The 25,384-nt window shown below is 36.8% G+C and overlaps 1 protein-coding gene across 5 annotated transcripts in view; it reads right to left on the reverse strand.

Moving 5' to 3' along the window:
* The window catches only part of FRRS1 (ferric chelate reductase 1), a 45,695-nt gene extending 20,520 nt beyond the window's left edge, over positions 1 to 25,175 (reverse strand). For 4 of the 5 annotated variants that reach the window (XM_074319323.2, XM_074319324.2, XM_074319322.2 and 1 more), the window contains exons 1-8: positions 25,121 to 25,175; positions 15,685 to 15,880; positions 14,457 to 14,593; positions 13,292 to 13,386; positions 12,445 to 12,592; positions 8,464 to 8,646; positions 3,677 to 3,775; positions 2,036 to 2,183 (exon numbers count right to left, since the gene is read on the reverse strand). In XM_074319323.2, the coding sequence (XP_074175424.2) occupies positions 2,036 to 2,183; positions 3,677 to 3,775; positions 8,464 to 8,646; positions 12,445 to 12,592; positions 13,292 to 13,386; positions 14,457 to 14,593; positions 15,685 to 15,880 (1,006 nt within the window). In that variant the 5' untranslated portion in view covers positions 25,121 to 25,175. The remainder of the gene's footprint in view (positions 1 to 2,035; positions 2,184 to 3,676; positions 3,776 to 8,463; positions 8,647 to 12,444; positions 12,593 to 13,291; positions 13,387 to 14,456; positions 14,594 to 15,684; positions 15,881 to 25,120) is intronic. The other variant, XM_074319321.2, reaches the window with a different exon arrangement.
* Positions 25,176 to 25,384: the final 209 nt, after the last annotated feature.

Below are 25,384 nucleotides of genomic sequence, written 5' to 3' on the forward strand. Positions count from 1 at the left end.
TTCTTGTTACAAATGCAGACTCCAAGTACAAACAACAGAGATTCAGTGGGTCTGAGATGCAGGTCAGGGATGAGCATTTTGACAGTCACTCCAGGTGGTTCTGAAGCAGGCTGTTTGAGCCCCACACTTTGAGAAATACCACAAAAGACAAGGTAGAGAGATTCTCCCTACCTACCATGCCATCAACACAGCAATTTCAGCAGGATAGAGACATTAAAAATGCTCTATTCTTCATATGTATTATCCATGAACTAGGTTTTACTGAAGGAATGTTAGAATTATTACTTAAAACCTTTCTATCAGAAAATGTTCCAATTTCTACAATGCCAACCTAAGATGAAATCTGGGGCATTGCCATACAACACACACACACACACACACACACACACACACACACACACACACACATACACACACACAATTTATTATACAACAGAATTCATCCGTTTAAATGAAATTGCTTTTCTTTTAAAGTATAACATTTTTAAAAGTATAAATGCAAATTGTTACATCCCCTGGCAATTTAAGAAATCAATCTGAGTCAGTATCATTTTTGGAGCACCTATAATACACGCTGGGCACCAAAGGAAGAAGTTTGGTATGGTATTAATAGAAAGGGCACACCGTTTGTAATTGGAACAGACCAGTTATTTCCTGACTCTGCTACTTGTTTGACTTTGAACAAGTTATTTAGCCTTTCTAGGGTCAGGCTTCCTTATCTCTAAAATGGGCAATATAAAATCCATTTATAAAGACTCTGTGAAAAATAAATGAGATACATGTAATGTATACTGCTAAGTAATAATAACAACAACATAATTATCTGCACTTTAGTGGTATCTGTTTAAAAACACAAATATTTGACCTTTTCCTCATTAAAAATTCACTTCCTATATTTTCCATGTTCCAAACACTTATTAGGCTCTGAGATCAAAGAGTTTGGGTTCAAATTCCAACTCTACCATTTACTTCTCTGGGCAAATTACTTAACCTCTCTAAGTTTCCTCCCAGATAAAATAAGGATGATAATAGTACATACCTAGTGTCATTTTTATGAAGATAAAAATGAAAGACCTAACTGTGGTACTTAGTCAGTAACTGGCACTCATTAAGTACTAAATAATATTTATTCATTATTATCACTTAACCAAGAAATGATTTTTTCAAGCAACATTTGCTGTTGCTGGTACAAGTAAGAATACATAATTTGGCTAAGACAACTACACATATCACCTATAACTAAATCTATGAATGTGCCTAAATTTTCACTAAGTAGATATTTTATCTTGCTTCATTCAAAACCTTTTGATACTACCTTCATCTAGTTTCCAGGGAAACAAAGATAGAAGGTCAATCAAGGTCAATGTCAGGCAAAAAAATGGAAATGGGTTTTGATAACTCTTTACCCACACGTGTATATCTTAAAATGGAGCAATTAGGGCTGGCCCGGTGGTTCAGGCGGTTAGAGCTCCATGCTCCTAACTCCGAAGGCTGCCGGTTCGATTCCCATGGGCCAGTGGGCTCTCAACCACAAGGTTGCCAGTTCAACTCCACAAGTCCCGCAAGGGATGGTGGGCTCCGCCCCCTGCAACTAAGATTGAACGCTGCACCTTGAGGTGAGCTGCCGCTGAACTCCCAGATGGCTCAGTTGGTTGGAGTCGGTCCTCTCAACCACCAGGTTGCAGTTCGACTCCCGCAAGGGATGGTGGGCTGTGCCCCCTGCAACTAGAAACGGCAACTGGACCTGGAGCTGAGCTGCGCCCTCCACAACTAAGACTGAAAGGACAACAACTTGAAGCTGAACGGCACCCTCCACAACTAAGATTGAAAGGACAACAATCTGACTTGGAAAAAAGACCTGGAAGTACACACTGTTCCCCAATAAAGTTCTGTTCCCCTTCCCCAATAAAATCTTTAAAAAAAAAAAAAAAAAAAAAAGGAAGCAATTACAATAGTCTCTCCAAATAAAGAGGGGAAACAGGAAGGAGAGGAAAAAAACTTGAAAAGATAGTTTTTATCAATATACAGTACTTACCATCATCAGCTGCACCATCTGCTAGAAATATGTAGTAGCTTGTGTTTAGATCAAATCTATTCTTAACCCCAGGAAGGATAATGTTTCTTCTGAAAGAACACTGCATAACACCATCCTCCAATCTCCATGCCATATCCTCAAGAGTGTCCTACAAACACATACAATCGGTCTTCTCAGCACGTTCCAAAGATGTGATCAAAATCCTGACCTGCTCAATTTCCTTTTTCTAAGATCCCCTGTGCGTGTTTTGTCTGCAGTGTCATTGTTTTTCCACTTCCTCTTTGAAAGGAGTACAAAGAAATATTTTCTCCCAGTTTATTTGTCTTTATTCCACTTGGCAAAAATATTATTTTTACTCGGAGTCAAAACCTCACAATTCCTCTACCCAGGTTAGAAACTTTGGCAGATGTACTAACTATGTCTGGCCACTAACACACAATCAAAAACACTGAAGAAACAATTAGCAATTAAAACCTTAGAGGCCAAAAGGCAACATGCAACTGGGGAAAAGTCCCATCCCACCTATGGGAGTCAACCCCATAGGAAAGCTGTGCAGAGAACATGACATGTCATTAGGTGACAGCAACTGCTCGTTTGCTTGTCAACCACCCTGTGAAAAAGCACCTCTTTACCAGAAATAGGCCATCTTTGGCACAGAGGCCAACAAGGGGCACTTATGACAACTGCCCAAGGCACTGAACCAGTCTCTACCATATGCTCCTCTTCCTCACTAGGTAAGTGAAATTCTTTGTTACCCAGCTCCCAAAAAGTGGTGAAGGGATTATGAAATACAAGTTGGTAGCTACAAAATAGTCAAGGGAATGAAAAGTACAGCATAGAGAATAGAGTCAGTAGTGTTGCAACAAGAATGTATGGTGCCAGGTGGGTACTGGACTCATCGGGATCACTGCAAAAATTACATAAATTTTATAAATTATAAAACATCTGAAACTAATATAAAATAATACTGCATGTTAACTGTAACTGAAAAAAATTAATAATTAAAAAAATTATTTGTATCACTAACATAAATCTGTTCTTAAAAATCTGTCTGCAGCTTTTGAAAAGGGGCCAATGCTTTGACCATCTTAATAAACCATAAAATATTTTTTGTAAGATGCAACAATTCAGCTTTTCAAACAAGAAACTTGTCTTGTGCTTTCTAAAGTACAGACAAGAGGAATTGCTAGTCAAAGGATAGAGGGTTGCAGGTATGTAGGATGAATACGTCTAGAGATCTAATGCACAGCGTGATGACGATAGTTAATAATACAGCATTGTGTACTGGAAATTTGCTGAGTATATTTCTCATATGTTCTCATCACACACAAAGAAGGTAATTATGTGAGGAAATGAATATATTAATTAGCTTGATGATAGTAATGTATGTGCACATCAAAACATACTGCACACCTTAAATATATATATAATTTTACCAAATACGTATGGTAAAAAAAATAAAGGGCAGACGTTTTTCCCAGCGTCTTGTGAGAGGAACTGTGCTGCCAGGCTCCTGCTCAGGCCTGCTGCTAACTGCGGACGGGAGGCTACCTTGCAGCATGGCCATGCCACTATCAGCCACACAGCCAGAGCTGGACAGGCCAGGGAGAGGTCAGAGGTCCCCTGAATTCTCACACCTACCCTGGAGTCCATCACAGGGTGACTTCGCCCCGTCAAGTGGGAAGGTTGTATGTTCACAGTCTGACCTTCATGAATACATACATAAGCGTCATCATCACCCTGAAAAACAATTGCAAATGAGAAAAGTCCACAGGAGTTTCAACATTTTATTTTTTTTTAAGTCCCTAATGAAATCACATAGGACTTGATGCTTTTAAAACATAATTTACTGACAATCTTAAGTGATACTACGAATTTTAGAGAATTGGCTATCCAGTTTATTAATAAAAATAATTGTTATAATATGAAAGCAATATAATTTCAGTGTAAAAGGAGAAAAAATCCGAATATAAGATGATTAAATGCCCAGAAACCCATCATCAATTGAACACCACTATTAACACTTTCATATATATTCATCCAAATCTATTTGTATTTATACCTATTTTTTTTCTCCCCAAATGGGAAAATATAGTTGTTACCTTTTTTCACTTAACTTATCATGAACATTGTTCTGGATATTTATTTGTAAATAAATATCTATGTTATAAATTTTCATGACTGTGAAGGCACTACATTACATTGGATTTTAAGGGTTTTAACTTTTGAGATGGAAGACACTGTAACCAAATATTGCTAATGTACACACTCTGTAAATTTATTATTACATATTGAGACCAAACTGAGCTCGAGACATTCTTTGTCAGTCTAATTCTTATTTATTCTTTAGTCTCTCCTATTCCTTAACGCTGAAAACTTAGATCTTATTGTAAGTGACTATCAGAGGGCAGACTTCATCTTCAAAGTACATGGTACCATTTTAGGGGTGATACAAATGAATAATCTGGATTATAAATTGTTGTGCATAATTTTGGTTGTTTTGCCTATCTTAAATCGTTCTCTACAAACTAACAAGGTCTTTTATGTGCTTTAGTTGCTAACCTCCTTAAACAAGATCCAAGACTAACCAGTTATAATAAATTTCTATTCTAATACGTTTTAAATTTATTTTTTAAAGTTCCACTTTTAAGAACTCTCAAGTACATAACCTTAGCAAAACAATTATTCACTGTTACACATCTTATGTTTAACTCCGAATCAGCCTCATTCAAGATAAGAAATTTGGAGTCGTTATGATTTAAACCAGAAATCGACAAACCATGGCATAGAGACCAAAATCAGCTTGACGCCTGTTTTTGTACAAGCCACAGGCTGAGAATGGTGTTTACATATCTACGTGTTTCTTTCTTTATTAAGAGAAGAAGAATATTTTCTTACGACAAGTAAAAACATATGAAACCCAAATTTCAGTGTCCATAAATACAGTTTTATTGGCACAGAGCCACACCTATTTATTTATGGATTGTCTATAGCTGCTTTAGCACTACGACAAAAGCTGAGTGGTTGTAACAAAGACCATATGGCACACAAATTTTAAAGTAGTTACTATCTGGACATTTACAGAAAAAAAGTTTGCTGATCTCTGATTTAAACAATATGTGTTTTCTAAAATAACTATTAATATCCTCAATCAGCCATAATAATTCTTTTATATACTCCTAAGTCAATCTATACACGAACACACACACAGAAAAAGAGAGAGACGGATAAAGTGGGAAATGCAGGTGAAAGGCTTATGGTGTTTCGTGTGGTATTCTTTGCAATTTCATGTAAGTTTAAAACTTTTCAAAACAAAAAGCTAGGGGTGGGTAGGAGGAAGAAGGACCTGGGAGGTGAATAAAAGGGAGGAATCTAAGTCACAACCAAAATTTTCCTGAACACCAGAAAAGATGGTGGCAGTAACCAATGAGATACTCTGTAAGTTGCCTGGGACAGTATCTGAAAAGAAGCAAGAAATCAATAGTGGTTCCTGCTTTTTTATTATTGTTCCTGATCACCAAGAAATGGGGAACAGAGAGGACATCAGGGGGTAAGATAAGTTCAGTTTTATAGATGATGGTTTGTGTCGTCCAGGAACACTCACTCTTCTAGACAAGACCAGCCAGAACCTGGACACCCCAATCTGGAGTACAAGAGAGTTCAGGACTGGGAACATTCCAGAATTTGAGTGTTGAGAAATTATTTATTGAACAAGAGGATACCGGGTAGGGGAAGGAAGAGAACAGAAGCTAATATAGTGTATGTACTTGATATATTTTATATCATTTAACAAAGTATCTGAGATGGAAAAGATGTACTATAGTCTTTGAAATTCAGCTAAAATTCAGACATTAGCAAGTCACTGTTAGCAAAAAGATGAGAAATTATATTTTTCATCAATTTTAATGATGAAGTCTGATATCAAAACAATTGCTATTTAAGCTATAAGCCAAATTGAAAAAAGATAATCTAGGTTATTTAATCAGTATTTATGTTATCTTCTTCAGTATTTAAATTTATATTACATACTGAAAAGAAATTGCATGTCATAAAAATAGCCTAAAAATTTTAAAATAACCAAAAATAGAAATAGCCACTTTAAAAATATATTTTAAGGATAATTTACTTCCCCCAATTTAAGCTAACAGATGTACAGTTTATTTTAATCTTTCAATAGAATTGCTCTGTAAATCAACTGCACCTGCATAATTAAGACGTTTTTAGAAACATTTTTGATGAGTACTATACCAGAAACCTAAGTAAGATAAATACACCTTGAATTAGAGATAAATGCTGTTATGGCATCTATGCCTACAACGTAGAACACAAATAACTGGTCTACTTGTAGGCTCCTCATCACCACACTCAAAACAATAGTGTCTTTTCCTCTTGCTGACAAGACTTCACATGACTGGAAAAAGGAAATGTGCTAGCATACTACTGCATGAAGTTTGGCTAAAAAGAGACTGGAATGTCTTCTTTTTAAGTGACTAGAACACATAGCTAAATGAATACTGTACCTTAGAGATGAACCTTATTGAAACTACACACTTGTTCCAACAAGGCTACCATTGTTAATCCTTGTTGGATTCAGCTTCAGAACTTTCTCATAGCCAGTTCCAACACATTCACACAACAAGCACTACCACCATCTTTTCTTATTGCTTTACAGTCGTCACATTTTATTTTCAACCCAGCCTCATTACCTACCTATGCACCCAACTTGGTTAACTTTTGGCAGAACTGAGAATACCCAAAAGAATATGCTACAGGTCTGTCATGCAGGGTCTCAGCTCCCGCTCCCTGCACAAGAACGCAGGATATGATGAGGCCAAAAAGGAACACCCACGGAGACATAGATAGGGGAGTCATACCACTATAGTCTCGCTGGCGGCTGGGTTGGAGACACAGGCAGCAGGAGCCACACGATCCACAACCTGCTGTCCGCTTCTCTGCCAACCAACCTCACTTGCTAACTGCAATCCATCGTGCTAACTGAAATCCATTCTTGCCAGCTTAGCCACGGCAGTTATATCAGCGGCTAATGGCTAACTGGTTACAGCTGATGACCAACTAGTCACAGCTGATGGCCATCTCCTACCCAAGCCAGCACCTTTCCAAGAGAGGCCTAGCGCCTGGAAACTGCTCTCCTGGCTCTGTCCCCACAAGGTCTGATGGTAATTACAAAAGGGAAATGAGGAGCATGATTTGAACAATCGCAACATCGGTTGAACAAGAATGAAATTTCCCAGCTTTAAAAGGAAAAGAATTATAATTTTTATATGATATTTTTAAAGTATATGGCATAGTTTATATCTCATGGATTTAAGTATGTCATTTATTTAATGAAAGAGGGTAACAAGTGCATTCTAGAACAATATAGTAAAACACGTAGGTCATAGGCATATATTGCAATGTCACCACCCACCAAAAGAGTCATACCTGGCTTCCTGCAATACTTGCAACCAGAGTACAAGAACCAACGTGATCCGAGTGCACTTTTAGGGGAAATATTAGTTCTTCTATCACAGAATCTCAGAGTTCTTTTTCTTTTTTTGATATGTGACCCCCGAAAGAAGTGATGTTAAGTTTAAACCTGACAGGAAGAAAACTCTCAAGAAAAGACTGCTTGCCTGTGCTCGTGTGGAGGGTAAGAGGCTTTCTCCTTGTGGTCATCCCCGCCCCCCACAGCCAACTCTGCGTGGACAGGACTGACACAGGTCCTGGCCACAATACCTTCATCCTCGGCCCGGGGAAATCAGGATGTTATGCAGCACTCTGCTCTTCCGCACCACAGCACAAGGCTGCCACCTACAGAATCATGTCATCCATTCAGCACTACCCAGGGAGAAAGAGGATCAGCTTAACACAAGCCTGCCTTCTGCAGATCAGAGAAAGGTGCCTACTGATAAAGAATACATTTGTGACTGGACACTCCAGGTTTAATTTCCTGTTTGGGAAAGGCACCTATGACTACCAAAATGGGGCCAACAAGAGTAGCAACCCATGCTTTCATTGTTGGCCACTTGAGAAAACAACTTAGGGGCTGGAAAGTATCACAAACAACATGAGACTTTATGCAGAGCACTTTTTTTTAAAACTGCACTTCCTGCTTTACTACAGAAAGATAGACAGAGATAGACAGAAAGATAAAGTGGCAAATCTACTGGAAATAAAACGGTTTTCCTAACTTTCCTTAGGACTGTCTATTCTTAGAGGTATGTAATTGCCCAACTGTTAAAAACATGAAGCACTCAAAGGTGTTTAATTTAGAATCTGTTCTGTTACTCTGCCCTTCCCTTCCCATTTCCCCCACCCCCTTAAGTGTGATAATTTGATTCTGGAACAAACAGCTAAACTGCCATTGATTAGAGCTCACTCCAGTGACTCTCCTTTCATTACCCCTTATATAAATGAGAAGTACAAACCATCCATCGGTCGTGAGAAAACGCAAAGGATAAATAGCCTTTACTGGGACCACTCATTTCAACCATCACTGATTGGTCATCTCGAGTGAAGGACAGGAAGACACAGGCACGCTCCTTCTCTGGGTCACAGTTCAAAGGGCTCCGAACACAGAACTTCTTGTTCCCACAATCTGAAGCACTGAACTAGAAAAATGACAGGGGGAGAAAAGTCTTAATTATCAAACAAGCAGTTCATTTCCAATGACAGAAGAGCCACTACCTTGAAGGACAGGTTTTAACGAGAATAACTTTTCATAATGAGGATTCAAATAAGGGAAGAAAAAACATGTCACAAATTAGAAATGATGAGAGCAGTAGTTAGGTTGTGAACTTTTAAACTTCATTAATTTTAATTAAAATTTGGAAGGCACATTAGTTGAACTATAATTGTGCCCAAGTATTAAAGTCTCTTTAGTACACAAAATATTTCACATTAATTATGTTCTGGAGCAAAGTTTCCGGTAAATTTGAGAAACTTTTTAGGGCATATTTAAGTCCGCATTGACATTCTTGCCTAAAGGGTATTCTCTAGTTTTCAGAGGTAGAAATTTAAAAAGCAAACAAACAAACCTTTACCAAGATTTTATATTTATATCCTGGACTCCTTCCAGAATTTAGTTGAAATTTGATATTAAAGTAATATAAGAAAGGGTTACTCCAATATATTCTACCACTTCAAATAACAGTAATAACAATTTACTGGGCAGAAACAAGAACAATATATAATGACTTAATTTAGGACTTTTTGGTATGCCAAATAAAAGGAAGAGTATCCAAAAATGTCAGCTCTACAATTTGACAAAGCAAATGAGCAGGCATCCTGTTAGAAAGGTCCGTGACATTACATTTCAGAACAGAACTAAACATTACTTTACATACCTAGATGTAATAGGAACTGTATAAAAAAACCTCTCATTTCTTATTCTATTCTAGTTCAGGCCACCAAATGTATGGGGGTTCTTCTCACACTAAGCTATTCTGCAATTCTCTGTGGACACCAACTGGGTGTCCTATAACTCAATTCCATTCCAACAGTATCTACCTGAAGTTAGTGTCAGATCCCACAAGTTAAGGGCTCAGTCCCACGAAACTGCACCCACTTCAGATGCCAATCGCAAGTCCCAAGTTATCATTTGTACTTCTGACTGATCAGCCATAAATGAGATATTCCTACAACACCCTCCTTGGGTTTGATAATATACTAGAATGACTCACAGCACTGAGGAGAACAGTTTACTTACTAAATTACCAGTTTATTATGAAAGGATACAACTGCGGAATAGCCAGATGCATGGGGTCCATGGGGAAAAGGTGCACGGGGTAAGGTATGTGGGAAGGGGTGTGGAGCTTCCATGACCTCTCTCAGACTCCACTCTCCTAGCACCTCCACGGGTTCAGTGACCCAGCTCTCTGACCCCCATACTTTGGAATTTTCATGGAGTCTTCATCATGTAGGCATGATGGATTTTTAACTCAATTTTCATTACCTCTTCCCTCTCTGGAGAATGAGGTGTGGAACTGAAAGTTCTCAACTTCTAATCATAGACTGCTCTTTCTGGTGACCAGCCCCATCCAGGAATCCACCAAGAATCACCTCATTAGAACAAAATATGTTCATAACCCAAGAAATTCCGAGAGATTTAGGATCTCTGTGTCAGACACTCCTATCAATCAGAAAATCAAAAGCTTTTAGGAGCTCTGTATCAGGAACTAGGGCCAAAGGCCAAATATTAGCAGGAACTGGGATACACATACATACACACACACACACACACACACACACACACACACACACACACACAAGAGGTCTGACAATTAAGTTCCGGAACTTGTTGCAACGATGTTGCTAACTTTTTCTAATATCAGAGGGGTTATTCATTATGAATTTGTACCAACTGGACAAACACTTAACCAAGTTTATTATTTGGAAGTGCTGAAAAGGCTGCGTGAAAAAGTTAGATGAAAACAACCTGAACTTTTAGCCAACACTTCATGGCTCTTCCATCACAACAATGCACCAGCTCACACGGCACTGTCTGTGAGGGAATTTTTAGCCAATAAACAAATAACTGTATTGGAACACCCTCGCTACTCACCTGATCTGGCCTCCAGTGACTTCTTTCTTTACACAAAGATAAAGGAAATATTGAAAGGAAGACATTTTGATGACATTCAGGACATGAAGGGTAATAACGATGACAGCTCTGATGACCACTCCAGAAAAAGAGATCCAAAATTGCTTTGAAGGGTGGACTAGGCACTGGCGTCAGTGCATAGCTTCCCAACGGAAGTACTTCAAAGGTGACCATAGTGATATTCAGCAATGAGGTATGTAGCACTCTTTCTAGGATGAGTTCGTGAACTTAATTGTCCGATCTCGTATTTCATATTATTTCACAGGAACATAAAGAGAAAGCATAGTAGAGTGGAGAACAAGCCACTGGGAACTAGGACACTTGAGTTTTGGTCTCTGCTCTCCCCTTGACTCCATCACGTCTGCTAAAGAACTTAATTCTCCCAGGATCCCATTACCTTCAATTCTATAACAGGGACCGAACAAAATCGACCTGAGGTCTCTTCTAGCTCTACAAACACTATAATCCTATGACTCTGAATGCACCTCTCTACAATTAATGATTAGAAGTTTGGCATAGGGATACAATAAACACTCCAACAAGAGCTAATAATGCCTTTTATGTGAAAAAGATGGAAAAATAACAATCTTGTCAACAGGTTCCTACTGGGAAGCTCAGATTCACACTGACTATTTACTCCCCTAAAGCAACTTTTAAATAAATAAATACTAAGACTAAGTAAATTACGAACTAGTGCACATCATAGATCTAAATGTATGGGCAAATAAAAGTACATTTATAATAACGTAATCAAATATAATTGCAAAATGTAGAAGAAAAGGAAAACAAAATGAGACATTACACAGAAGTACAATTGTTTTACTTGGTCTTCTCTAAGAGAGCAGAGTATAAAAAAGATAAGGGAAGGAAAAGAAAAAAGGAAATAATATTTATTGAATATCTATTAAGTGCAAAGCAGTTATAAACCTTATATTCATTATACCGCTTAATTCTCATAGTGATAAGAGTTAGGTATTATTCTCATTTTATAGTTGAAGAAACTGAGACTTTGAGAATTAAATAATTTGTCCAAAGTCACACAGAAAGTAGACAACTCAGAATTCAGGCACAAGTTTATTCTTTCAGCTGTAATAATTTGCTTTAAGATATTTTTCATTACATTCACTTCTGAATAAGTCAAATTTATCAGAACTGCCTTCAGTAAAACCTTTCTAATGTTTCTAATATGCATTACCCTTTCCAAGATATGTTTTCTTAATCATAATTCTTCTGAATCAGAGGGCCTACATGAATTTTACCTGACGAGCTTGCAAGAGTTTCTGTATTCCAGCACATCGAAATCCTCAATACTCACTGGCCTTAATGAAATAAGATCTAAAAGTATACTACCATTTCAAGATTCTGTTCCAAATCTTGTCTAAATTTAGCTTAAGCTCGCTCTCCATGTTTTATATTTGGTGATGGAAAGAAAAGAAAGAGAAAGAGAGAACAGAGACAGAGAGAGAAGTAAGGGGGAGGGGGAGACAGAGGGAGAGAGGGAGGAAGTTGCTGCTGCTCCATCAGATTTATTTTCAAATGGAAACATATCCACTGCTGGTATAGACTACGTGTCAATGTCATAACCACGCCTTAAACATGCCGGGTCTTGCACTCCCTCTAGTCTAACGTTTAAGTCATACTGTTGCAACAATGACTTCCTTCAGATTTCCTGCAGGAAACCCAAAAACTTGCTACCCCAACTCCATACAGCTGCTTCTCCACACACTTCACCAAGCATAGAACCACAATTTCTAAGGAAGTTGTTATTTTAGATTGCATTTAGTAAAACCATAAATATGTTACTTACTGATTTGGTTAAATGGGAGACTGGAGGTAACGTTGACAAAGGTGCCACTGTACCTTCAGGTGTTGTAAAAGGCAGTGCATTTGGTTGCGAAATTACAGGACCAGGAATCTTCACCCAGTATGTTTTATACTTCTCAACAACCGTGACTCTGAAATGAAATACAGAACGCTGATTGTGGCCCATCAAAACTTTAGAGGGGAAAGAAAAAAATGAAGTAGGGACACGACTTAATAGTGCCTACCAGTGCTAGTTATGTCTGAGGCAAATCTCTAATGACTCTCTTCCGCACCATCATTAAATGAACTTTTATTGCACCGTACACATGCCCTAACTCTCTCGCGCTCTCTCTTCTCTTTTTTTCTTACTTGTTTTTGGGCATATTCATGATGCCAGACCTAGAGACTAAACCACACTGATTTCTATTCTCTGACATATAAAGAATATACTACTACTACTTGCTTCATAGTGCTCTGTTCAAAGGGCATAAGTCACCAAATTTCCAGACTGAAACAGGAGCAAATCTTTAAAAGTATTAGCCCAAAAACCCTAAAGGCTCAAGTATTAATTGTGACTCTTATTAGTATGATGGTAACGCAATACTCCATTCACTCAACAAACGTCTATTAAATGCCTACAAGGTGTCAGGTCCTGTGTTACATACTGGGTATACACTGGTGAAGAAACCAACACAACAAGCCAAACAACTGTTTACATCACTAAGGTGGTATTACTACTAGACCAAACCTCTTCTATATAGGTGAATGTCCAATAGGTTTTAAAAATTATACAGACCATTATTGTTTAAATTACACTAGTTACAAGGTTGTTAACTCTTCTTTCTACTCACAGAAACTGTATGTGATTCGGGGCACTGTTTGGAGCATTCCAGTAGACTTTAAGTTCTGTTTTTTTGTGTGGATTTGTGTGACTCACAGCTGATCCCTGAAATAAAATGGAAAAGAACTATCATTCAGTCACTCAATAGCTTGGCATGGCTGGAACTATCACTTTGCAAAGTAATTTATTATTACATGACCTTGACATTCTGGTGAAGACTGTTTTATTTAGAACAGGGATTCATGTACTCAATAAATGCATGTTGACTGATTGACACTATATTAGCAGTTGGCTCTGTGAATAAATTAGAGTCAGCAGAAATTTAAGAACTAAAGAGAGTTATGAACATTGGGTGTGTTAATGCTATATAGACCTGCATGTTATTTCACTTATACTATAAATGTATATCCCTTCCATTAATAGATGCAAATAATACGCAGAGGATTCATCAAAAGAAATTCCTGCCCCCAAATGTGTTGCGTTGTATTTTAGTAATTCCTTTCTCTTGAACAATCTTATTTCCCACTTTCATTCATCAGGCAAATTCCTACTCATTCTTACTCGAAATGAGTAGAAGATGATGGCCAAGCTTTAGGATCATGTCCTCCCAAAAGCTCTCTCTCAATTCCCCCCAACCTGTGTGCACCCCTGCTATACTTCCCACCTCATCCTGTGTGTGCTTCTAATCCAAGTCATCACATTGTTCCACTCATGTGTCTATCTTATATCCATATACCCTATCTATGTGCCATGTCACCTGTCCACATGTTTTACTTATGTGTAAGGCTATGAGCTGTTCCAGTCTTGTTCACCACCCAAGATAGTAAATGTTTATTAAATTAATGAATGAATGAATGAATGAATGGACAAAAATTAGACTTTGTCGCATTCTAGAACTCTATCTTCAATATTTACACCCTTCAGAAATCAATATGATAAAAAAGTCAATATTATATAAAATATCAAATACTAGAAACTCTTCAAGCTACTGTCCTACCTTTCTTAAGATGCTGATGTGTAAAAATATATAATTGCCAGTAGTAAAATTAGGGGGAAAGTTGGACTGCTGCAAATCTATTTAGATGTCTGCAGTACATGTCTAGCTTGCAAACACCACCCCATAGTGAAAAGACCCATGGAAACTAACAGAAATCTGTTTCAAACTAAACACAAACCTGTATATCTTCACAGGTCAGAATCTGTGACATTTGACTGTCGATCAATGTGAAGGAGCCAATAGGAGGGCCACTCAGAGCCTCAGCATCACGTGCTTCTAAGAGAAAGCCTTTAAATTCTGGACCAGATAAAGTAACTGAGAAACAGACAAAAAGATAATTTAAGAGATTTAGCAACATCCCAAAAGGAAACTGTTCAGAGGAGGCACAATCAGAGTTATGTAGAATCGGGTGTTCATACAAAAAACTTCCTCAGGAGAGAAAACAGTAGAAATCATCCTAAAAACAAAGTTCTAAACTATGTTCCATAGGACATCCACTCCGTGAGATGTTAATAGCCATTCCACAGCAGAAAAAAAGGTAGGCAATGGTCAGGGGGTGATCCATGGGGGCAAATTAGTTTGGAAAATGCTGGATAAAAGTAATTATTTCTTTACTGCAAATTTTACTGTGCACTATGAAACTCTAAGAGATATATTATATGTAACAGATTGCTTGTATTTTCCATGTACTCTTTTTGTTAGAGAGTACCTATCAATATTTTCCATTTCTAGAGTTGCAGAAAATACAATTTAAATAATAAAATACTTTTATAGATACACCTTTGTCAGCCTACATTTTGTCAAGAGAATGGGGGAAACATAAAATTACACTTTATCAAGAAAAATAAGGGTCGGGCGTTTGGATGGCTCAGTTGGTTAGAGTGCAAGCTCTCAACAAGAAGGTTGCCAGTTCAATTCCTGCATGGGATGGTGGGTTGCGGCCCGGCAACTAAGATTGAAAACGGCAACTGGACTTGGAGCTGAGCTGCACCCTCCACAACTAGACTGAAGGACAATGACTTGAGTTGGAGCTGATGGGTCCCAGAAAAACACTGTTCCTCAATAAAAATAAAAAAAATTAAAAACTTAAAAAAGAAAAGAGTTTATTATATCTTAAACCAGATAAAATAAATTTTATTTTCCTTTTCTATTGAGTTAATAGTACTGCTAATGAAGATACATTAAATAACAATAAAAACATATTTTAAAACCTGTTCTGAACGGTAGATATATCATTTAAGTAATATAGTCATCTGCAGTAAACACAAAAATGGGAAGATGATGGCATCTTACTATAATAGGTGAAGAGATTTGACTGAAATTGTATAACTCCAATAGTAATAAAAATTCAACTTACAGTAAAAGAATAAAAGTCACAGTGTCAATAGTTAGGCCCGGTACAGTACCTTTGATCTGATCTCCTGATGTGAATGTCATCTGGCTCACTGAAATATTGTGAATAGGATCAGTGCGTGGGATATGACCATGTTCGGGAACCATTCCATGGCACGACTTTGCTACTTTTCCATTGGGATAATTAGCTACAGAGCTGAGGTGCGACAGAAGTATGAAGGCACCAACGGTAAACCCAGGAACTGCCATCTCAAAAAGAAGATTAAAAACACATTATTTTCAGATGTAACTAATAAAATATAAAAGCTTTCATACCACAGGACAGTAATTTTAGAGAATAATTCTAGAGAATTACTTGTTTTCAGTAATCAGCTAACCATATTCTCAGAAATATGTAATTTTAAAAATGTGATATGTGAAGTCCGACCTGAATTTGAATCTCAGCTCTACCAATTACCAATTGTGAGACTTTAATCAAATCTCCTTAAGCCTCCACTTCCTTACTTGAAAAATGAGGAAACTAAGACCTTCCTTTCAGAGTTGTTTTCATAAAATGAAGATACAGCTAAAAGTCTGATAAGGAAGATAATAAACATTAGCTTTCATTATTATGGTTGGGGAATAATAATCTAATCCAATTAAAACAAAAGGTTTTATTCCACTTCATCCTAGAAAGCTTAAAAAACAAATAAGAGATGTTTCTTCTGGATTTAAATATCACCTGAATAAGTCTCTGAAACAAATCCTCCCTACTTGTCATTAAACTAAAACTAATCTTTTTTTTTTTTTGCCATTAAACTAATCTTGATGACAGGGTAGATAAATAATTTGCAATACTGAAAACTGAGGGAAACAAACAACCAATTGCAAAAGACAATATTTCTATTACCTACAGCCCAAATACTTCTGATTTAAGAAACACAGTTGTCAACCCAAGCAATTTTCTTCCTCTCATCTAGTTTATCCATCTCTTACCATCTGCCTAATAGGAAACCAGCTGCTTTATGTAGTCCCACCCTCTTCGAGCCCAGATCTACCACTTCATTTCGTGCACATGTTTAAAACCTGTAACTCAGAGTATATAACAAGCTAGAGATAAATAGGCAGGGACACGGTACGTGGCAGTAAATAAAGTCAGCACTGTGGACAGGCTGCCAATGGGAAGAGCCCAAGAAGTTCATTCTCCATAGAAATGGGGTTTCCTATATCATAGATCTGGTTAGCGACGAAAGAAAAGCACCCTTAGAATCATTAGAATAAATTATCCTTTTACAGTCATGTACATTACAAACAAATCCCACCTTGGAGCAGAGCTAAACTACAGGAGTTCTGGCATGACACCAGGAATTATGCTGAGCGCTACACACAACCAGCCCTGCACCTTACACCAGTAGCTACAGCAAGTAGAGAGCGTAAGATCTAATGTACTGTGTACAGTATATCCCTTTCTTTTATCAAGCACTGAAGCCAGGTAGAATTTTTCCCATTTAAGGATAAGCAAGAGGAACAAAAGAACCAATCAAGTGCTTCGGAAAAAAATCAATAGCATAAGAGAAACACAATATTTCTCCATAGACTCCAAGGAAAAGCATACCTTTGAAAATAGTTAATTACTATAGGAAACAGTATTTAAGGAAATAAATGCTAAAGAGTAGAGCACTAGGAAAATTTTTCTATCAAACATAGCTTTCAGGTCCCTTTGTTGGGGGCAGATCTGCTTTTAGGACCAAGCAAGATTTAATAGAGAAGATCAAAGTCATAATTTTAACCATGTGACTTTGGCCAAGTTATTAAGATTAAATGCCGCAATGTGCCACTCCCCTACAGGATGATTACTGTGGGAAGAGTTAGTTCAGTTTAACAAATACTTTCTTGGCACTGACTTCCTGTCAGGTGAAAGTGAAAACAAGACTTGATTTCTAGTCTCTGCTATGCACTAAGGAGATAAATAGCATCAATCAAGTCACTTAATCTCTATTTCAGTTTCTTTATTTGCAAAATATAGTGGGTGAAGCAGAATAAATTTAAGGCCACCTTCCACCTTAATATTATGATATTAGGAAAGCAAAGTGGAAACACATATTGGGAATTATTAGAGCAAGAACTATAAGACAACAAAAGGAAGTGACTAAGACACAACCACCTGTCATTCACTAGGCAAATAATAAACTCAGTCAGAGAGGAAAGCAAATAATAGCAGTTTCTTTTTTCTTGGGCAGATGCTGACCATGCAAGGTGAAGTTAGTTCTAGTTTCATTACAGTGGCTAATGACGGTTTTCCAGTTGATGATTTCAGGACCAACATTTTTTCAAACTAATACATTAATTCATTAGCCAACTTATGCCAATAAAATATGGGATATGGATAATGAGCTATAAGTTACAAGAAAAATTCCCACCAATTTTGTATGATTTTTTAACCAGTTTTTAATATTAACATTCTACCATGGATATAAATATAGAGAATGGAACAAAGGACATCATAACTTGCATTTTGTCATCCCAGGTGAAAGATAGATCTATTCATCCAAAAGATTAAAAGAGAGGTAATCCTGATTCTCTAACTGAAATATTCCCAAATCTGATGAAATGTATAGTTTTCTTTCTTGCCTGGAAGACAGACACTTAGTAAAAAGCTATAATGACTGCTTATACCATGTTCTACATATATTTCACACAAAGACAAGATTTCAAAACAAATGTATTCTTTACTACTTAAATACCAAATCCTTGTACATGGTTGAATACGAAATCTGACAATTAAGTTTGCGAACTTATTGCAATGATGTTGCTAACCTTTTTTTGATATCAGAGGGATTATTCATTATGAATTTGTACCAACTGGACAGTTAACCAAGTTTACTGTTAAGTTGGTGCAAAAGTAATTGCGGTTTTTGCAATTATTTTTAACCTTTTAAACCGCAATTACTTTTGCACCAACCTAACATTTGTAAATACTGAAAAAAAAAGTTAGACAACCTAAACTTTTCGCCAACAATTCATGGCTCTTGCATCACGACAATGCACCAGCTCACACGGTACTGTCTGTGAGGGAGTTTTTAGCCAGTAAACAAATAGCTGTATTGGAACATCCTCCCTACTCACCTGATCTGGCCCCCAATGATTTCTTTCTTTACCTGAAGATAAAGGAAATATTAAAAGGAAGACATTTTGGGCCGACCCAGTGGCTCAGGCAATTGGAGTTGCGTGCTCCTAACACTGAAAGCTGCCAGTTCAATTCCCATATGGGCCAATGGGCTCTCAACCACAAGGTTGCCTGTTCGATTCCTCGACTCCCGCAAGGGATGGTGGGCTGTGCCCCCTGCAACTAACAACTGGTGCTGAGCTGCGCCCTCCACAACTAAGATTGAAAAGACAACAGTTTGACTTGAAAAAAGCCCTGGAAGTACACACTGTTCCCCAAAAAAGTCCTGTTAAAAAAAAAAAGAAGAAAGGAAGACATTTTGATGACATTCAAGACCTCAAGGATCATACGATGACAGTTCTGATGGCCATTCCAGTAAAAGAGTTCTAAAATTGTTTTGAAGGGTGGACTAGGCACTGGCGTTGGTGCCTAGCTTCCCAAAGGGAGTACTTTGAAGGTGACCGTAGTCATATTCAGCAATGAAGTATGTAGCACTTTTTTTAGGATGAGTTCGTGAACTTAATTGTCCGACCTCATATGTATTATCATAATTGTGGACCACAGAGGCAAGTGATATTATTTAAGACAGCATATATATTACAACAAAGTAAAATTCAAATAAAATTTGAAAAATATTTAGATGTAAGAAAAAGGAGGATTATTTAATTATGGATTTTTTAAATAAATAGGTTATTAAATCTCTTTTTATTGTGTAACTCCAAGAACATGTGAGAAAAATAAAAAATGAAGGAAAGCACAGCTTTTAAAACCATGTCAGATGATTAAGCTAGCAAATAACTAATCAAGTCTTGTTATATTGTATTAAAGTTCTAGCTCTTAATGTTAAGTCATTTATTTTAAATTAAGGCATCAAAGGAGTTCAAAAGTTAACATGAGCACAAAAAATTGTGGGAACTCAGCCCCGTAACACTTACTCTACACACTACCCAAGATGTGAGTGTAAGCACACGCTGAGTAGGTATGAAGTAACAAGTTTTTCTTAACTGTGAATAATGAGCCTCAAAAAAAGCAAAAACTTAACCAAAGGAGTTCACTAGAAAATATCTAAATAATTTGGAAAAGGATTTTCTTTGTTGTTATATGCAGTGAGTTTAATTTTTTACCATATCCAAAGTAATATGTTTACATTAGAACCAAAAAAAACATTTCAAGAGACATTATTTACACTTACCATACTTAATAAACTCATATATTTCTTATTCCTTCCCTTTTTTAATGCTGGTTACAACCAAAACATTGCCTTACAGTATATGTAGACGATTAAGTTTCAGCTTTGAATCAAGTTCTAAATTAGGAGTAGCAAGGATTTCAGTAAAAAAAAGGAGTTCTCAGAACTAAAGAAGAAACAAACAAGCTAAGGAATGGAGAGGATTTTGGAGATAGGAGATGGATTTAGCCAATGAAAAATGTCTTATTCTTTCTTATTCCCTTTGTAAGCCTAAACAAAAACTATAAATATGACAAATAAATTAGGAGTCTCGCAGTGACCTTCTGTATGAGAAAAAAATTTTTATGAACCATAATATAAAAACGCTGCAATCCCTAAAAGCATTTGAATGTTCCTTTCAAAATTTCCATCAACTACATTCTACAATGTTCAAGGTAAATAATTATTTCTTACTGAATACTGTTTTCATTTTATTTTATTACTAGAATTACAATGGCATTATTTTAGTTTGCTACAAGTATAAATATTTCAATTAATTTATGAATTAAACATGCTTTTCCTTCTAGGCTTTTGGTCTAGAAACAGAACCTCCATTTATAATATTGCTTCTATTGTGAGGAATAAAGAAATAAAATGGTGTCACTATAGACAAGCAGCTAAATTTTAAAAATCAAGTAGGGTGAAGTATGAAAAAACATTCTATTCCTGTTTTAACATGCCTGGGAACTTAAACATTTGAACTTTCCAGTGCTGCAGCAATGCCTGTATATATATAAACTTCTGTATTACCGTCTGATTACCCGCTGAAGTACTAAGGAAAGAATGTTCACGTATCCAGACCACCTATCATCTAGAAAATAATCCAGATGCTAAGAAATGCAGGACTGATTTTTCTCAAGAATGTACTTGTTACAATACTAACCCTCAGCTTTTCTTACTTCTTCTGAACACACTGGGTATTGCCTAGTTGTATTTCTGGTTAGCAAACCCTAAGACCCTTGAATAAATCTTTATCATTTATTTCTAACCAAATACTCCTTCACTTACACTCAGTAAACAACTGGAAAATAAAATTGAAATTCCAAGCTGAATTAGAAATGAATTTTGGGACACAGCACATATGTAAGGTCACCATTTCATCTAAACCTGGGGCAAACCTGTTGGGCTTTGAACTATGACCAAAAACCTAGAGGGACTGGGGTTAGAGGTGAAATAGGTGTTTACCCATAGAATGGCAAGGGTTAGGCAAAAGTAATTTTAGAAAAATAGGTAGAACCACAGAAGGATAAGAAGATTGATAAAGTCAAAAAAGTTAAGACTGTTGATGTAAGAATTGTCCAAATCTGTGGAGAACTTTAATGAGTTTCGTTGAGCCAAACTGATGACAACTGCCAGAAAGCAAAATCTCAATGGATTATGAAAGTGTTCTGGAAAATGGAAGTTTTACAGTTTATTTCATACATTAGAATTAAAGGAGGAGATGTAAGGCGGGTTACATGAAATCCATTGGTGGTAAATTAAGGGGGTGGGAGAAAGCAAAGTGGGGAAATCCCTGGGATTGGATAAAGAGTTAAATAGAGAGACACACACTTCTTTTACATTGGTGGGGTCAGGATAGTTAATTAACATTTTATAGCATGTAGAGATGGCATTCGGGGACTAAGACAACAACGAAGGGTACTGTGGTCTGACTGTGGTCTGACGCTGGTGCAGTGGGTTGTGCCCTGAGGGGCCCAGAAAAAGATTCCTCTGATATAGCAAGTGTGTTATCTTAGAAGCAAAAAGACAACAGACAGCCTGCTTAAGGTAAACACTGACCTTCGTCAAGGAAGTTACAGGGCAAGGATGTGACTACTTGCCATGACCCACTTTTAGTTAGGAATTTTTATGTTTAGTTAGGAATTTTCATGTTCAGACCATCCCATGTGGTTACTTTTGGTCTCTGAGTTTGTAGGGTCTGCCATGCTGGCCTCCCCTGGGCTCATCAGTTTTAGTTTTCCATAAGCAGACTAAGCACAAAAGATATATGGAAAGTAATAAAATTTCTATGATGAAAAGGATTAGTTTTACTATACAGTGGGGAAGTAAGGGAACACAATGTGGAGAAAAAGGAAAAGAAACAAACATTTGAGGAGAACCAGGTAGATACTACATCTAATATAATCCTTACAAGCAGATATTATCTTCAATTTAGAGACAAAGAAGCTGAGGCCAGGGAATATACACTAAAGAATGTATAACTTTAGGATTGGACCTTAAATCTAACTCCAATATTCATGTTATTTTCGACACCATTGCTTCCTCCTTCGAGAGAGAAGTGTGTGGAAAATAACAAGTCCAGCAAAGATCCAAATTTCACAATGAAAGATGTGAGTGGGGACATGTTGTGAAAAAAGCTGAACTCTAAATTAGCCTAATTCAGAATGTTGAGTCCACTCTGAGTCTGAGAAGCAATGTAGATATTTCTTTCACAGAACTAAAGCTTCTGAAAGAATAAATGTGAAATCAACTAGTTCAATGCCTAAAAACACTAATAAATAGTAATTGCCATTATTTATTTTCACTAACTTTCCATATCACCAGTATATGCTAATTTCATCTGACCACTACTGTGGTTAGACAGCTGAGATTTTCACATATTTCTTTAATCCTCATTTAATTTGTTCAAACCTTCTGAAGTATTTCAGAAAATTTGCTCCTCTTCTTTCCAGTAATTTAACTTTGCCTTCACAGAAAACTTCCACATCAACAATTAGAACGACTTTGACAGCTGAATCTCAAATTATAGGGAAATTGAAAAAGAGGTCAAGTATTTCCACGTCCCCTGATAACAATGTTTCAGACTCCATTTTCACAACAGGAAATACAAGAAAAATGATTTTTTTTAAATTAATAATTGAATATGGAGGGCAGAAAAATAATTTTCCTTCTACCCTTTTAAGATCTTCTGGCTGGACTAATAAACAAATTAACATGAGACAGATTAGCAGTAGAAAGACAAATTAAACCTCCTGTATACATGGGAGACCCAGGAGCACTGAGTAACTTGCTATGTTGATGGAAGCCATCACCTTAAATAATACCTTCAGCTAAAGACAAAAGAAGCTGTTGGGGGTGTGGGAGTGGGATTGGGGTGGGTGAGAAAGGGGAAGGGATTAAGAAGTACAAATTGGTTGTTACACAGTAGTCATTGGGATGTAGGGTATAGCATAAGGAATATAGCCAATAATATTGTAACAACTATGTCTGGTGTCAGATGGGTACTAAGTTTATGGGGTGATAGAAGGGAGGGAATTGGGGGCAGGGTGAAAACTGTGAAGGGATTAACAAGTATAAATTTGTAGTTACAAAATAGTCAAGGGGATGTAAAGTAAAGCATAAGGAATATAATCAATAATATGGTAATAACTATGTATAATGCCAGGTGGGTACCAGTCAGGGGGATCCCTTCTTAAATTACATAAATGTCTAACCAGTATGCTGTACACCTGAAATTAATATAAAATAATATTGAATGTCAACTGTAATTGAAAAATGTAAACAAGGGGGGGGAAGATAAAGGGGAATAAGAGATTCGAAGTTCCAGGTATAAAACAAATAAGTCTTGGGGATGTAATATACAGCCTGGGGAATACAGTCAATAATATTGTAATAGCTGGTACGGTGTCAGATGGTTGCCGCATTATCGTGATCACTTCTTTAGTATAGGGAATATAATCAATAATATGGTAATAACTATGTATAGTGCCAGGTGGGTACTGTTGAATAACTGATGTACACCTGAAACTAATATGATATTTTACGTTAGCTACTTTAAAAAAAAAAATCTTAAAAAAAAAATGTTGGGGTGGAGAGTCAGTTAATGGTGCTTTTTACCTGGAAAAGCACCATAAACAAGGCTAAGAGATTGTTATGCAAATTTAGTCTCTGCAGTCTCTATAGATAGTGAGGGCAGGCCTGGTACAGTGCGGGAGTCACCTTTACAAATGGAGATTTCCCTTAGAATTGTAAATATCCTTTTACAAGGGGTAACTTCAGCTTAGTTACAGAGATTCTCCCATGTCTGTTCCTTAAAATAAACCAGACTAAAATAAATCAATATCCCAAAGAGGTATATTTGGGGGTGGCAAACTCTGGTTCCCCTCAAAAGCATTTAGTGCTTTATAATTTTAAAAACACTACAAAGTATGCATACGTAAAGACTGTAAAGAAATACACTAAATTATTTGTAAGGTGTTTAGATTACTTTTCAAACATTCTGTTACTTTTACTGGGTTTTTTTTTTTGTGTATTTGTCTTAATAAATAAAATCTCTATCCCTCTTTTAAGATCCAGTTAAAATACCATCAACTACTGTGTCCTAGGAGAGCGTGAGCAGTATGAACTAGTAGAACTCATCCCTTTAAACAGAACCATCCTTAAAAAGTTTAGCTCATTGTTTTCAATAAACCCAACAGACCAAATTTTAGTTTCCCACCTCTGTACCATCCAAATACAATACTCACAGCTTTCAACATTTTTAATTCATGTAAAAAAGAAAATAGCTAAACTAAAAAGTTTAGCTTTGTAAAGAAATATTCCTGCTAACTCATTTACAAATCGAAAAATCGCCGTTGCCCCTAGGGCAGCATGACAAGATGCAAAAAAAATTAAGGGCAGAGGTAACACCTAGTCACCCCAGAGCTTCCCTGAAAATCTAAAGACACACCAGGGGTCGGCGTTGGTGGGAGCTATAATTTCCATATTAAAAGACACTTTAAAAATCAAGTAAAGCTCTAAGCAAACTTCATATAGGTAATTATGTCATTTAGTTTAAATACAAAAGGTAGATCCCATAGTTTAAAATTTAAAAATACACTCATACATGAATAAAGTCACTGCTTTTCAGGATCTCTACTTACAATCACCCTTTCCTTGGTTTTAAAGCCTGTTAGTCAAAGTCATGAGACATATTATTAACCTAACTTGTTAGTAGTGAACACTCATTAGCTCAATATAAGTTCCAGAACATAGTTTGTTAATAAAGCATCCAGCCTGTGTCACCAGTTGCCCCAAGTCAGCACAGGCGCCTTCTCTTAGTACTGTCACCTAGCTGGATTCAATTCTTAAATGCTTTGCAAAGAGCTTTGACATTAAAACATAAGGAGACACTTACCTCGAGACATAAGGAGGCACTTACCACGAGAAGCAGCGAAGAGAGCCTAGCCAACTTCCGGTTTTGTTACAACTTGTTTCACATTTCAGCAGCTGGGTGGAGCCAGTTTATCCAGTACCCAGAGGAAACTTCCCAAACTTAGCTGCAAAACTTGATCTGCAAGACTAGTACTCGTTTTAGGACTCCATTTCTGAGAATTAAGCATTCAGTTTTACACAAAGGAACATTTTTTGCCTGCTGGTAATTGTTTCACCAAGAAAATTA

This window comes from Rhinolophus sinicus, chromosome 7 (assembly GCF_057876585.1).
Source record: "Rhinolophus sinicus isolate RSI-liver-muscle chromosome 7, RSI-T2T, whole genome shotgun sequence".
Lineage (NCBI taxonomy): Eukaryota > Metazoa > Chordata > Mammalia > Chiroptera > Rhinolophidae > Rhinolophus > Rhinolophus sinicus.